This window comes from Chiloscyllium plagiosum, unplaced genomic scaffold (genome assembly GCF_037043375.1).
Source record: "Chiloscyllium plagiosum isolate Xiang-an unplaced genomic scaffold, Cpla_swu_hap1 HiC_scaffold_35, whole genome shotgun sequence".
Taxonomy (NCBI): Eukaryota; Metazoa; Chordata; class Chondrichthyes; order Orectolobiformes; family Hemiscylliidae; genus Chiloscyllium; species Chiloscyllium plagiosum.
The window spans coordinates 7,019,080-7,033,919 of record NW_028270173.1 but is presented as its reverse complement, the minus strand read 5'-3'; the positions used below and the strand labels follow the sequence as shown (position 1 = coordinate 7,033,919).

Here is a 14,840-nt window from a genome sequence, read left to right as displayed (position 1 = left end):
GTTAGTTGTGACTACACAGTTGTTGTGACATCGTAAGATAGAAGTTTGTGAATTAATGGAGAAGAGGAATCCCACACATAGCAGCAATTGTTACAGAAACTATTCCTGCGGTCAGATATTAGCTGAGTTAGATGTTAGCCCAGCAGGTGAAATGATTTAAGGAATCTTTCTGTGAGGAATTGTCAAGATCACATTCCGATCAGTATTCCTAGGCATATATTTTAGTTTTGCTGGTACATGATGTGGGGTTTCCGGTGTTGGTGTGGGGTGGGGGCGGGAGGAAGGTCAGAAGTCACACAATACCAGGTTATAGTCCAACAGGTTTATTTGAAATTGATTGATTGCCTGATGGTCATGTACAGCTATATCGAAAAGCTTTGTTTATGAGCAGTGCAAGCAGATCACAGTTAGCAAGGATGCACGGCTCAAAAGACTTAGACAGTGGCATGCAGGTTACATTATTTATTGAAGCGAGAGAACATTTATCAGCCTAATAATGGCCAGGGAGGAGCTGTCCCTGAACCTGCTGGTGCGTGTGTTCAGGCTTCAGTACCTTGTGCCTGCTGGAAGAGTTTTTAGGAGGTCAATACTGGGATATGATGGATTTTTGATGATGTTCTGCAGCAGTAAGCTGCGTAACTAGAGTCTATGAATGGAAGATTGGCTTCCGCGATTGCCTGAGCTGTGCATACCACCTTTTGTAGTTTCTTACAATCCTGGGCAGTGCAGTTGCCGTGCCAGGCTGTTATGTCCCCAGACAGTATGTTTTCAATATTGCATCTGTAGAAGTTGGTGAGAGGCCTGATGGACATGTCACATTTCCTGAGCCACCTGAGGAAGAAGAGGCGTTGTTGTGTTTTCTTGACCATCACGTCTACGTGGGAAGTCCAGGACAGGTTGTTGGTTATCATCAATCTGAGGAACTTGATGCTCTGCACCTTCTCGACTTCAGTTCCACTGATGTAGATGGGGGGGGGGGGGGGCGGGGGGGGGCGGGGGGGTTGATTCTCCTCCCTTCTTTCTGAAATCAATGATTAGTTCTTTAGTTTTGCTGATGTTGAGAGAAAAGTTGTTCTCAATGAATCGCGTCAACAAGCCTTCAGTTTCCCTTCTGCATTTTGACTATTCATTGTGAGATATCTTTCCTACTACAGTAGTGTTGTCAGCAAACTTGGAGGTGGCATTCATTTGGAATTTAACAGCATAGTCGTGGGTGTACAGGGAGTACAGTAGGGGGTTGAAGATGCATCCTTGTGAGTGTTCTAGTGTTCTGTGTTATTGTGGAGGACATGCAGTTACCTATCTTCACTGATTGCAGTCTGTGGGTAAGAAACCTGAGTATTCAGTTGCACAGGATGGAGTTTAGACTAATGTCATGGAGTCTTGAGGTCAGTCTGGAGGGGATAATGGTGTTGAAAGCTGGAGTCAATGAGCAGGAGTCTGATGTGGGTGTCCTTGTTGCTCAGATGTTCCAGAGATGAGTTCAGGGCTAGGGATAGGCATCTGTGTGGACCTGTTATATTGGTAGGAAAATTGTAAGCAGATTGGGAGAACTGGAGTTGATGTAGGCCATGATCATCCTCTCAAAGCACTTCATGATTATTGAGGTCAGAGTCACTGGGCAGTAGTCATTAAGTTGTATTATATGTACTTTCTTAGGTACGGGGATGATGGTGATGTTCGTGAAGCAGGTGGGAACTTTGGGCTTGTGGGAAGGAGAGGTTGAAGATGTCAGTGAATACCTTCTCCAGTTGGTCTACACAGGATCTGAGTGCTCAGTCAGGGATGCTGTCCGAGACCATTGCTTTCCTTGGGTTGACTCCCAGGAAGACTGATCTGCCGTCTGCAGCGGTGACTAAGGCCTTCTTCTCAAACCGAGCACAAAAAGCATTAAGTGCATTGGGGGTGGGGGGGGGGGAATGTGCTTTGTTTGCTGTCTTGCTCTGCTTCATTTTGTATCCCATAATGTTACTTAGGCCTTGCCACAGACGTCAGGTGTCTGTTTGGTAGGTTTCGGCCTCTGACTTGTCTGTTACTATCTCTTGCCATCCCTTATGACTCTGCAGAGTTCATATCTGGATTTCCTGTATTGGTCTGGGTCATCCAACTTGAATGCTGCCTATTAGGTCTTCTGTAGGAAGTGAATTTCCTGGTTCTTCTAAGCTTTACAGTTGGGGAACACCCGAATTGACTTCTTTAGTGTGCAGTCCTCCACACATTTGCTGATGAAGTCTATGATGATGACATATGCGTTTATCTTTACTGTGAGTACTTGAGCACAGACCTATCCACTGATTCCAAGCAGTCCCAGAAACTACCATCCACAGCCTCGACCAAGCACTGTACTTCCTTTTCTGAAGGATCCTCCCATTTCAGCTTCTGCTTGTAAGCTGGGAGGAGGAACACTGCGCTGTGATCTGATTTTCCAAAGTGTGGGCAGAGGATGGAGCGACAGGCACCTTTGATGGTTGTGTAGCAGTAGTCCAGAATGCTCAGTCCTCTGGTGAGGCAGGACATAAGAACATAAGAATATAACATAAGAACTACGAGCAGGAATAGGCCATGTGGCCCTTTGAGCCTGCTCTACCATTCAATAAGATCATGACCGATCTTTTCATGGCCTCAGCTCCACTTACCTGCCCTCCAGCCGTAACTCTTAATTCCTTCATTGTTCAAAAAAACAATCTTAGTTTACTTCACTGGGCAGGGAATTTCTTCGATTCATAACCCTCTGGGTGAAGAAGTTCCTTCTCAATTCAGTCCTAAATCTGCTGTCCCTACTTTTAAGGCAATGTCAGTGGAAATATCCTCTCTACTTTATCTTATCTATTCCTTTCACAAATTTATATACTTCTTAAATTCCCCCTCATTCTTCTAAATTCCAATGAATATAATCCAAGTCTACCCAGTCTCTCCTCATAAGCCAACCCCCTCAACTCTGGAATCAACCTTGTGAATGTCCTCTGTACTCCCTCCAGTGCAAGTACATCCTTTCTCAAGTAAGGGGACCAAAACTGCATGCAGTACTCCAGGTGTGGCCTCACCAGCACCCTATCCAGGCGTATCATCACCTCCCTGCTTTTAAACTCAATACCTTGAGCAATGAAGGACAAAACTTCATTTGCCTTCCTAATTACCTGTTGTATCTGCAGACCAACCTCCTATGATTCATGCACAAGGCCACCCAGGACCCTCTGCATAGCAGCATGCTGCAACTTTTTACCATTCAATTAAAAGTTCTTTTTTACTGTTACTCCAACCAAAATGGATGACTTTACATTTACTAATATTGTATTCCATCTGCCAGACCTTTACCCATTCACTTTGACACACTACACGTGGTCTCCAACTCCAAATCATCTATGTAAATTGTGGATAGTGTGGTCACAATACTGATGTCTGAGGCACACCACTAGTTACTGATTGCCAACCAGAACAGCACTCATTTATCCCCACTCCTTGCTTCCTGTTAGTCAACCAATCCTCTATCCAGGCTAATACTTTCTCTGTAACACCATATTTCTTTATCTTATGCAGCAGCATTTTATGTGGCACCTTGTTGAATGCCTTTTGAAAATCTACATACACTACGTCTACTGGGTCCCTGTTGTCCACAGTGCTCATTATATCTTCATATAATTCCAAAAGATTAGTTAAGCATGACCTGCCCTTCGTGAACCCATGTTGCATCTGCCCAATGGGACAATTTCTATCTCGAACCTTGCTATTTCTTCCTTGATAATAGACTCAAGCATCTTCCTCCTTACAGACGTTAAGCTGACTGGTCTATAATTCCCCATCTTCTGTCTATCACCCTTTTTAAACAGTGGCATCACATTTGTTATTTTCCAATCTGCTGTAACTGTCACAGAGTTCAGTGAATTTCAGAAAATTACCACAAGTGCACTTGCTTTTTCTCCTGCTACCTCTTTTAGTACCCTGGGATGCATTCCATCAGGGCCAGGAGACTTGTCTACCATTAGCTCCATGAGCTTGCCCACCCCAATATCTCTTCTGTGATAATGATTGTTTCCAGGTCCTCACCTATGTTTGTCTCTTTGTCAATTACTGGCATGTTATTCATGTCCTCCACTGTGAAGACCAACACAAAATACCTATCCAATGCCTCGGCTATTTCATCAGATCCCATGTCATCATCTAAAGGACCAAAGTTTACTTTAGCCACCCTTTTTCATTTTATATATTTATAGAAACTTTTACTATCTGTTTTTATATTCTGTGCTAGTGTTTTCTCATGTTCAGAGCTGAAAATGTTTTGCTGGAAAAGCGCAGCAGGTCAGGCAGCATCCAAGGAACAGGAGAATCGCCATTTCGGGCATAAGCCCTTCTTCAGCACCAGCTGAAGGGCTGAAGAAGGGCTTATGCCTGAAACGTCGATTCTCCTGTTCCCTGGATGCTGCCTGACCTGCTGCGCTGTTCCAGCAACACATTTTCAGCTCTGATCTCCAGCATCTGCAGACCTCACTTTCTCCTTTTCTCATGTTCAATCAGACTTTTCTTTATCGCTCTTTTTGTGGCTTTCCATTGACCTTTAAAGTTTTCCCAGTCTTCTAGTTTCCCACTGATCTTGGCCACTTTGTGTGCTTTTTCTTTCACTTTGACAGCTCCCCCCCCCCCCCACCGCCTTTATTTCCTGAGACACCTATGGCAGAGTACTCCTTTTCTGACAGTCCTTCCTTTTCACTGGATTATACCTTTGCTGAGCACTTTGAAAAATTGCTTTGAAAGTCTTCCACTGCTTGTCAACTGTCCCACCATAAAGTCTTTGTTTCCAGCTGACTTTAACAGAGTCCTCCCTCATCCTATTGTCGTCTCCCTTGTGTTGGTGGTACTTTGGCAGCACTCTCGTGAGGTTGGCCTGGTTGAAGTCACCAGCCTCAATGAATCATGTTTGTGGCTATGTAAATCACAGCCACGGCATTCTTCACATCCACATGGGGTGGTATGTAAGCTGCTGTCAGGATGGAAGAACTGAACTCTCATGGTAGGTAGTAGGGGCCGCGTTTTACTGTAGAGTATTCTGGGTCTGGGGAGCCATGGCTTGCCAGGCTTGTTATGTTTGAGCAGAAGGCAGTGTTGATCAGGAAGAATATCCCACCACCCTTTGAGTGAGGACACCTTACAGTCCATGCAATGTCGACCAAAACCGTAGGCCACTTAGTCGAATGTTTCTCCAGGCAACACCATGCCTTTCCCATGGAATAGTAAACTCAAACCTCAAGCTGCCCCAGATTTACTTTAACCCAAGAACTCTGATACAATTTAGTTAGAACAGGAGGAGACTCTTCAGCCCATTCATCTTATTTTGCAACTCTATTGTATCAATTAAATTCATTTGTTACATCATTGTCCATCTCTGGACCTTATTCATTATTTCACTGATGATAAATCTCTGGAATTAATCTGTATCAATGTTTGTTGATATTTTCCGTGAACTTTTACTGTTGCCTTGCGGTTGGGATTGGGACTCCAAATTGTATTTCCTTGTGTTATCGATTTCCGACATCTGGTGGTGTTATTGCTTTCTTTCTCATTTTCACACGGAGAACCATAGAAACATTAAAAGGGAAAAGCAGGAATAAGCCATTCAATCCCTTGAGACTACTCCATCCTTCAATGTGATCATTGTTGATCATCGAGCTCGCTATCCTAAACCAGCTTCCCCTCCCCAATATGCGTCGGTCCCTTTAGCCACATGAAATATATGTACCTCCTTCTTGAAAACACACAATGTTTTGGCCTTAATCACTTTCTGTGGTCATGAATTCCACAGGCTCATCACTCTCTGGGTGAAAACACTTCTCCTCATTCTAGTCCTAAAATGCATCCATCTTTTCGTTAAACTATAACTGCAGTTTCTACTCTTCCCCCACCTCCCCACGCCCCCAAAGCAGAGACAGCTTCCTCAATCTCATCTGTCTGGTCCAATTAAATTTTTATAAGTTTCTATGTGATCCTCCTTATTCTTCTAAACTCTGGTGAGTAAAACCCTAACTGACTCAATCACTCCTCATAAGTCAGTCGTGTCATCCCAGGAATCAATTTGGTAGATCCTCATTGCACAAGATGAGGTGGTGTAAAAGGGTCTGTTTCCATGCTGTGTGAATCTATGACACGGTGACTCTATAAATTGTCCATTGGAGAGAAAGTGCTGGGAACTGACACCCTGAAATCTCACATTGGACTCACAATCTTAACCCTGTACCTCTTTACTATGAGGAGCATACAAAAGCTTGGGGCAGCTGAAGTTAAATGGGGATACTCCTAGTGCCTGAAATGCATATAATGATAGTCTTATTCAAGTAAAAGATTCCTTTGACTTGTTTGGATAGAGTCAAATTCCAATGTTTGCTTGTTTCCTTGATAAGCTACTGTACAAAATTAGACTGCATTTGTGACTGTGTATATTTAAAGTTTTTTTTATGAACAGAGTATATTTTTGAAATTAAAAAAAAAACTTGCTGAGTTTCTGCAGCCCCATTCAACTTCAGCAGGAAGACCTCAGACAGCAGTCTTTCTCCGCTGCCCCTTGGCAGCAGCTGCCCCAAGCTTTAGTGCATTTCTCAGCACATAGTCCTGGACCTTGGAAAGTGCCAGTCTGTAACACTCAGTCAGGGTTAACTCCTTGCTCTGGAAACTACCAAATTTTGGACAGACCAAAGAGCATCTTGCATGGAGTTGGTGGTCCTCCAGGCGCAGTCAATGTCCATCTTAGGGTGTGTCCTGGGGAACAGACACAGAGCTCAGAATCCCGTGTCACAGAGCTGTTCTGGATGAGCCTCAACAAAAAAATGTTACATCTTCCTCCAGACTTCCTTTACAAAGGAACATTCCAGAAGGAGTTGTGTGACAGTCTCTACCCCCAACATGCCCCCACCCCACCCCACCCCAGTACTTTTGAGGGCAGCATGCGGTGACACTGACCGACCAGGTCTCCATGAAGGATCTCACAGGTAGTAAGTACCCTTCCCACTACCAACCAAACGATGTCTTGGTGCTGGTTGGCAAATTCTGGCGATGATGTATTCTGGTCCTTCTGTTGAAGTTAAATGAGGGTCCATTCAGTTATTGGACCCTCCTAGTATTTCAAATACATGTAACTAGAGTCTTGTAAGAGATGCCTTTGGTTTGTATGTTGGATAGTCAAACTCCAATGTTTGTTTCTTCACATGCTACTATACAGAACCAAATTCATATCTTTTGATGAATAAAGTCTACTTGTGAATTTTTTTTTAAAATCCTGCAGAGTTTCTCCACCAATTTCTGTTTTTGTTTCAGATCTGCAGCATTCACAGTTCTTTATTCTCTCATTGGGTGTTATTTGGCCACAGTACCAGTTCCCATCAGCCGACGGCGATCCTGTACCACATCTAACATTGCCTTTCAGAAACCTCAGCATCGTCTGTTGCCTGCAGTCCTGCTGACTGCCGGGGTGGGGCAGGGACGGAATCATGGCACGAATAATTTTTTAACTGGGATGAGACTGTTGGAATTGGGACTTGCTGGAATTTACTGCTCACAATGTGACCTCATCTTTATCAGGAAGATGAAACAGAGTGTATGATGCTTTGAGAACACCTACATTTTGTCTGCAAAAATGACCCCAAACTTCCAGTTACCCACCACTCAGCACATCCGTGTTGTAGTGATTATAACAAGGCCAGCCAGATGGACCTGACAGAACATGATTCTGACAGGGGCTGTTAATCTGGTCCAATCAGGGAGCCTTGGCTGACAGGAGAGTTGGCCAAACTGGCCATAAACAGGTCCAGGCAGCGGGCCATGGAGGGGGTCGTTAGGGCCAACTGCCTGCCCCTCTTCTGCGGTTACATTAGAGCCTGTGTGTCTCTGGAGAAGGAGCACGTGGCGTCCACCAACACCCTTGAGCTGTTCAGGGAAAGGTGGGTGCCACAGGGAGTGGAGTGGAAAGGGTGTTTCCTTTCTTCCTGGTGGTGGAAATAAAGATTCCTTCTAAATAAAGATTCGTGCACCTTGTGTCTTTCATTGTGTTTCACACCTGCACATACGCAACATGGGTGCTGGGGAAAAAATAAGCACTACCACAGTTAGGTGGTAGAGTGGGGGTAATTTTTAAAAAAAAGAAAGAGAAGAAATAGACAAAAAAAAACAGGAGGGTTGGCCAAACTGGCCATAAACAGGTCCAGGCAGTGGGCCGTGGAGGGGGTTGTTAGGACCGATTGCCTGCCCCTCTTCCGCGGTTATGTTAGAGCCCGGGTGTCTCTGGAGAAGGAGCACGCAGTGTCCACCAACACCCTGGAGTTGTTCAGGGAGAGGTGGGCGCCGCAGGGAGTGGAGTGTATTATTTCTCCCTCCAACTCTATTTTGATTTAATCCCTGCCCTCCCCTTCACTGTTTGATCACGCAGCGTTGCCCTTTGATGTGAAGGGTACTGCTTGTCACTGGCCACTTGGGTGTTTCCTTTCTTCCTGGTGGTGGAAACTGAATAAAGAATCATACACCTTGTGTCTTTGACTGCGTCTCACATCTGCACACACATAACATGGGTGCTGTGGCAAAATAAGCACTACTGCAGTTAGACGGCAGTGTGGGGGAAGAAAAAAAAACAAGAGTGTCAGCTGTCCTGCTCACTCTGAGAGCTGCCTCTGAGGGAACTGGATCAGTGTTGAGGAGTGAAAGACTCTGCTCTTTTCCCTGCATTAAAAGAGGAGAGGAGACTGATTCTGTGTCCTCGCGTTAAGGAGGAGTGTATTTTGAGGTTCTTTGTTTCTTTTCTTTATTGTTTATTGAGTTTGTTTGCTTGTTTGTTTTCTGGCTTTTCGGAAAAAAAAATAAATAAATAAGAGGTTTGGCCAAACTGGTCATAAACAGGTCCAGGCACCAGGCAGTGGAAGGGGTCATTAGGACCCTCTTCCACAATGATGTAGGAGCCCGGGTGTCTCTGGAGAAGGAGCATGCGGTGTCCACCAACGCCCTTGAGCTGTTCAAGGAGAGGTGGGTACCGCAGGGAGTGGAGTGTTTCATTTCCCCCTCCAACTTTATTTTGATTCACTTTTTTGATCATGCAGCACTATATCCAAGATATAAGGGGTTTATTCACATGTATGTGGAAGCAGTTCAAAGGTCTTTCACTGAATTACAAACAGTCATCGCGTTAATACACAACATACATTCACAAAACATACAATTCCACACCTCCATCCAGGAGGACAGTCCACCTGTCACTAACCTCGGTACATATTAAACGGAGTTTTGTTTTTCACATTGCAGGAGTTGGTTGTGTTTTTTTTTTCAAATGGAAGAAATCAAGTTCCTGATATTATGTGTAACATGTATGTAATTTCTCCTTTTCTAATAAGCTGAAGTGAAAGAAAACATGTCAGCTTCTTGATATTCTCATTGAGACATGAACAGAAATGAAATATATCTGTAAAGTCAATATCTGTATAAATAGACATTTACACTAAGCTAGTCACAGAAGTAAGAAACTTTAATAAATAATACTTTACAGAATAAGTATAGAATCCTTATGGAATTATTGAACACAGCACGAGGCCACTTTGGCAGAGAAACTGTTTCCTTTCTCTCTCTGGAAAACACAGACTCCCTGGAAATGTTCAGGTTCCCTGATTCCGATTTCCATATTGACATCCCTAAGCTGGTAGGACAGTGCCTTGCCCCCTCTTTTCCATACAAGTGTCCGGTTGGGACTAACAAATGACCCTCAGTATGAGGTAAGCTAAGAGGTGAGCTCGAGCTGAAATGATGGACAAGGGGAGAGGTGACCACCCTGATATCTGGGGTAGCTGTCCTGTATACACTGGGGAGAAGGTTCAACCATGTGATGCCGACACCGGGTGACCTCCCGGCCACTGGAAATAAAGTCCATTAACGGGAGCTCGGAGACAGGGGGCAGTCCTCATCAGGCAGCCGCTTTCTTCAGATTGAAGATGGAGCTGGGAAGATGGAGGGAGACTGAGGGAAGAGCTCACTAAAACTTCATCTCATCATCAGAGGTATCAGATGAAGTCATGGGACAGGGGTGAAGTTGGGGTTCGGGGGTGAAGTTGGGATCAGGGGTCAGGTGGGGTAGTTGGGAGGGTCAGGGTTGATGCTGGTCCTTGGTCAGAGAGTGCAGTTGGTCGGTTGGTCAGTTTTGGTGGGAGATGTTGGTGGAGTATGGGTCTCTCATGCATATCTTTTGGGGTCAGTCCCACCTCTGACCCTCTGGAGATCGGAAGGTCTGTCCCACTGTGACATTATGGGATGGAGCTGTCAGTGACTTTTAATCCTACAGATTCTCAGCGGTTTTTTATCAAGTCCCGGACGGAATATGGGAACGATTCTCTCAGTGAATGTCTGGGTGAAAGTGTAGAGATGGGACACATCGGTCGCATCATAAAATGACACCTGTCCACCCTCATAGTCCAGGAACACGCCAATCTTCTGGGGTCTCTCACTCGGGGGAAGGGGTGTCGGTGAGGGGAAGGTACTGACCAAATAACGACCGAGGCGATCTCGATACAGACACCAGAATCCAGTCTCAGGGCTCGGCATGGATACCCGTTTTCTCTCGGCAGACTCGCGGGTCACACCCAGAGCCCACTCCTTCCCGTCTCCCACCTCCACTTCCCAGTAATGTCTCCCTGAGGCGAATCCCTCTGAGCCCCGGACACAGAATGAAGGATCGAACCTCTCCAATTTGTACAGGGATCGGAAGTGGAAGCTGTCACTGTCTCTGAGCCTCACACTGGTCCGGTCCTCATTCACAATGAAATCAGGATGGGCTGTGTCCGGATCCAGGGTCAGAGAGGCTGGAACTGCGAGAAATACAAATAATAGTCAGTCATTGAGTTTCTCACTGAGTTTTATTCAAACCCTTTCCTTTATAAAGAGCTCACTCGGGGCATTCCCGGGAATTCCGGTGTATGTAAATGACTCCAGGTTGTGTTATTGGAATCAGGGTTTACCATCCTGGGATCACTCTGCCTGTCCAACCCAGTGAGAGCTGAGCAGGGACATTGTGTTTTATTGTTACCTTTCCTCAGCCCTGAGGAGGGCAATGCGTCAGGGTGAGGGCAAAATTGCCAAAACCTCATTTTTGATACCCATAGTTGGTGTGCCAGGCTTTCAGCCAGGGTTGGTGGATTCTGGGTTTAAAGTATGGGCAGCTGGAGGTGTGTCTTGATTGGATGATTTTTTTCAAAGGGGACACACTGATGTCCTTTGAGAAGCTGGCTCAGAAATACGAATTGCCCAGGAGGGACCTCCTTCATTTCTTTCAAATTAGAAACTTCATACAAAAAGAGACTACACTTCTAACTGATCCTTATAGGTTTGACTTGGAGGAGAGGGTGTTGAGTGCTGAGAATACATTACCTGTTAGCAACGCTTATCATCTATTGGGAGAGGGTCCCTCAGATGAGAATGTTTAAAAATCACAGCAGAGGGAATGGGAACATAAACCAATCTGCAGAGGAATAACACCAGCAGCATCTCAATGTGATGTCTCACCGTCCCCCACCCCCCCTCCCCTGATACTCTCCCTGCATGGAGAAAAACATTTGTCCGGGGAGTGGAATATTTCCTCAGTACAATTGAAAATAAACCTTGGGGACACTTTCCGGAATTGGGTTCCAATCCAGAGCTTGCTCCCCATGTCCACAGTGAGCACCAGTTGACTTCCCTCCAGGCACCTCCCCTCCCTCAGCAGGGACAGACAAAGCTTCATTCCCAGGCTTCCTGTCCCCACCTTATTCATGGTCATGAGTGGGACACACAAGGTGGAGCTCCATCAGGGGAATGCTGTATTGTGGAAGGGGAAAGATCCCATTGGGAAGGAAAGGTGATGGGTGTGTGGAGGAGGGGAAGGGTGTCTCTTGCTGAATGCTGCAAAGTATTGCAGGTTTCCAGAGGCAGAGCTTCACTCAGGGCTCCGTGTGCGGCTCAGGTCCAGGGAGCTGACATTTTCAACTGAGGAGGTGAAGGTGATGGTTTTTGGAAGGGGATCTGGTGTCTGAGCAGCACTTTAATTCCATTCATGATCACTTTTAACTGGGATCCTCGGCAACAACTCAGTCCAACCAATACTTTGCCAGATATAATCTAACTTAATTATCAAATGCAATAATTAAAAAACAGGAAATAAAAATATCTGCTATTTACCAGGTTTAATGACATCAATTATTTCTCTCCACACTGTGTACTGGAAAAAGCTGTTGAAATTCCCATCAGACAAGGTGCTATCTGCTAATAGCAGTTTATTATAATCTTCACTAATCCTGCAAATATAAAACAATGGGTTATAAATTGACTAAATTGGCATCTCTAAGTTACTTCAATAAATTGTGCAGAATAAAGAGTATGTCCTACCTCCTTGTCCGAGTTGTTTCATCCTGAAATAAATCAAACACAAATCTGAGTTGAGAGAGACTGATTGTCTCTCGCCAGGCGGCAGCAACGATACAGACTGTTACAAGCTGCTGAGAACCTCCCTTTCACTCTACAGCTGACATACAGGGAGAACTGTACTGTTATTAAAACGACAGATAGATTGGAGATGGTTCAAGACTTTGAAGAATGATCCCAGAACTGACTGGATGCAACCATTAGAAAGACTGAAACAAATGATTGGTTCATCAGACACTAGACATTTCCATCAATGCTACTCCCACACACAATGGGCTGGACTGGGGAGAGGGAGTAGGGTTGGGAATGGGGACAGGAGACCCAACAGAACAGGTTTATTTCAGACCCTGTTGAATTTAACAGAGGGACCTGACTTATTTTCATTTTCCGTTTCCGGACAATGCCAGTCACACTGGGAGGCCGTGGGATGGGGAGAGTTTCAGCAGCAGCTTTTAGCTGATTTGGAGATGCCGGTGTTGGACTGTGTACAAAGTTAAAAATCACACAACAGGTATATTTGGAAGCACTAGTTTTCAGAGCGCTGCTCCTTCATCAGGTGATTGTTGAGTATAAGAGTGTAAGACATGGAGTTTATAGCAAACGTTTACAGTGTGATGTAATTGAAATTATATATATTGAAAAAGACCTGGATTGTTTGTTAAGTCTCTCGTCTTTTAGAATGACCCATGTTGGTTTCAGTTCTTTCATGTGTAAATACCTTCAGTGGTATTAACTGATCCGAAGGGACAAAATAATCAATTATATTAAACCAGTTCTGAGTTATTCAGAAAATGCTGCACATATTTCATAATCCTGGCCCATTATATTGTACTTGTGAATTTTCGCTGACCTATAATGCCTCACCTTCAGAAATAAAATTTCATCTTCATATTCCATTTGTTCCTGTAACTTCGAGAGTTTTTTCTGAATAAAATTTAACTTCTCCTGAATTTCTAGAAGATTTTTCTCTATTGGTTCTATAATCTTCTCCTCTTGTTCCCTGAGATCTTGGATTAAACGCTGCTCTTTCTCGGTGAGGAACTGGTGCATTTTGGTGAAGGCGGATGCGATGTGGCTCTGCAGATCGCTCCCTTTTTCCTATAAAATGAAAGGTGAGACATAAATAATGTTGCATGATTAAGGAAGAAAACTAACCCAGATCTCCGACAATCATTTCAAGTAACGTTTACCTTAATTTCAGAAATCTTCTGTTTCTGTTTCTGTTCAGTTTCTCGAACGGCTGCTTCCTTCTCTGAGAGAGAGCGTTTCACCTTCTCCTGGAGTTGGGGGAGAGAAGTAGATTCACAAAAGTTATAGTGATCGTAAGAAAAGTAACAACAGAATACAAATAGGCGAAAGTGAGGACTGCAGATGATGGAGATTAGAGTCGAAACCAGGGCTTTTGCCCGAAACGTCGACTCTCCTGCTGCTCGGATGCTGCCTGACCTGCTGCGCTTTTCCAGCAACACACTCTCGAAACACAATACAAATGTCAGACCATGAAATAACCAGGAGATGAAATTTGTTTCGTTTTACCTTGTAGATTCCAACAGCTTCTTTAATCGAGATGAAATGGTGCTCTCTGTGTTCTTGTGAATCTACACAATTCACACAGATCAATTTCTTGTCAGTTTCACAAAACAGTTTCAGTGCTTCCTGATGCTCCTCACAGTGATGTTTACTTGCCACCTCTTGTGGTTTCTGATTGAATTTTCGAGCTTTCTCGGCCAGATTCGCTAAGACACAATTTACCCTGAGATTTCTTTCCCGAAACTCCTCTCTGCATAATGGGCAGGAGCTTATCTTATTTTTCCAACTCTGGGTGATACAGGTGTGGCAGAAGTTATGTTCACAATTCAGTGCTACTGGATTCGTGAAGAAATCCTGACAAATGGGACAAATTAAATCCTCGATGAAACTCTGGAATTGTTGTCTGGAATCCATGTTCATACTCAGCACTTCCTGATCCAAGCTGTTTTCAGTTTGTATATTCCAGTGTTGCTAAACAGCGGTAAGTCAGCAACTTCACATCGTAGTTTACTGCAAAATGGAAGAAATTATTACTGGAACTCGCCTTGGTTCCAGCGACTATTTTAAAAATAAAACGACAAAACTGAAGGCAAAGGAGAGGAAAAATCGGCAGAGAATAAGTGAACTACAGTGAATAACTGAACCCAGGTGAAAGTCCATGGAGAGCTGAGAGGTTTGGGGTAGGGCTCGAGTGAGTCGATCGGACAGAGGAAGGGAGAAGCTGAGGTGGGTGGGGACTGAGCTTCCAGACTGAACCTACTGACATGTACATATTCACTGGCGAAACAATATGTGCGAAATCGATTCAGAATCTAAACTGTGTTGATTCCAGCCGTGAAATTAATTGCTCAGATGCAGAGATTTTGCATACAATGTGATGCTGTGAAAAGTCCCATTACCGT

General features: G+C 44.5%; 1 protein-coding gene and 1 pseudogene across 1 annotated transcript; both read right to left on the bottom strand.

Moving 5' to 3' along the window:
• Positions 1 to 575: 575 nt before the first annotated feature.
• LOC148140010 (uncharacterized) lies at positions 576 to 1,188 on the bottom strand (annotated as a pseudogene).
• Positions 1,189 to 9,088: 7,900 nt separating this feature from the next.
• On the bottom strand, positions 9,089 to 14,610 carry LOC122541489 (zinc-binding protein A33-like). Its single transcript, XM_043678301.2, has 6 exons — positions 13,945 to 14,610; positions 13,599 to 13,685; positions 13,273 to 13,506; positions 12,373 to 12,395; positions 12,166 to 12,281; positions 9,089 to 10,820 (listed from the first exon to the last, which is right to left on the bottom strand). The coding sequence occupies exons 1-6, from the start codon at positions 14,356 to 14,358 to the stop codon at positions 10,276 to 10,278; spliced, it is 1,419 nt and encodes a 472-aa protein (XP_043534236.2). The 5' UTR covers positions 14,359 to 14,610; the 3' UTR covers positions 9,089 to 10,275.
• Between the last annotated feature and the right edge of the window lie 230 nt (positions 14,611 to 14,840).

What these genes read in the sequence shown, in the direction of transcription:
- LOC122541489 (XM_043678301.2), bottom strand. Translation starts at nt 14,358, where the DNA reads ATGAACATGGATTCCAGACAACAATTCCAGAGTTTCATCGAGGATTTA. An exon ending in AAGCTGTTGGAATCTACAAG is followed by an intron (nt 13,686 to 13,944) that starts GTAAAACGAAAC and finishes CCCCAACTCCAG; the next exon opens with GAGAAGGTGAAACGCTCTCT. An exon ending in AATTGATGTCATTAAACCTG is followed by an intron (nt 10,821 to 12,165) that starts GTAAATAGCAGA and finishes TATTTCTCGCAG; the next exon opens with TTCCAGCCTCTCTGACCCTG.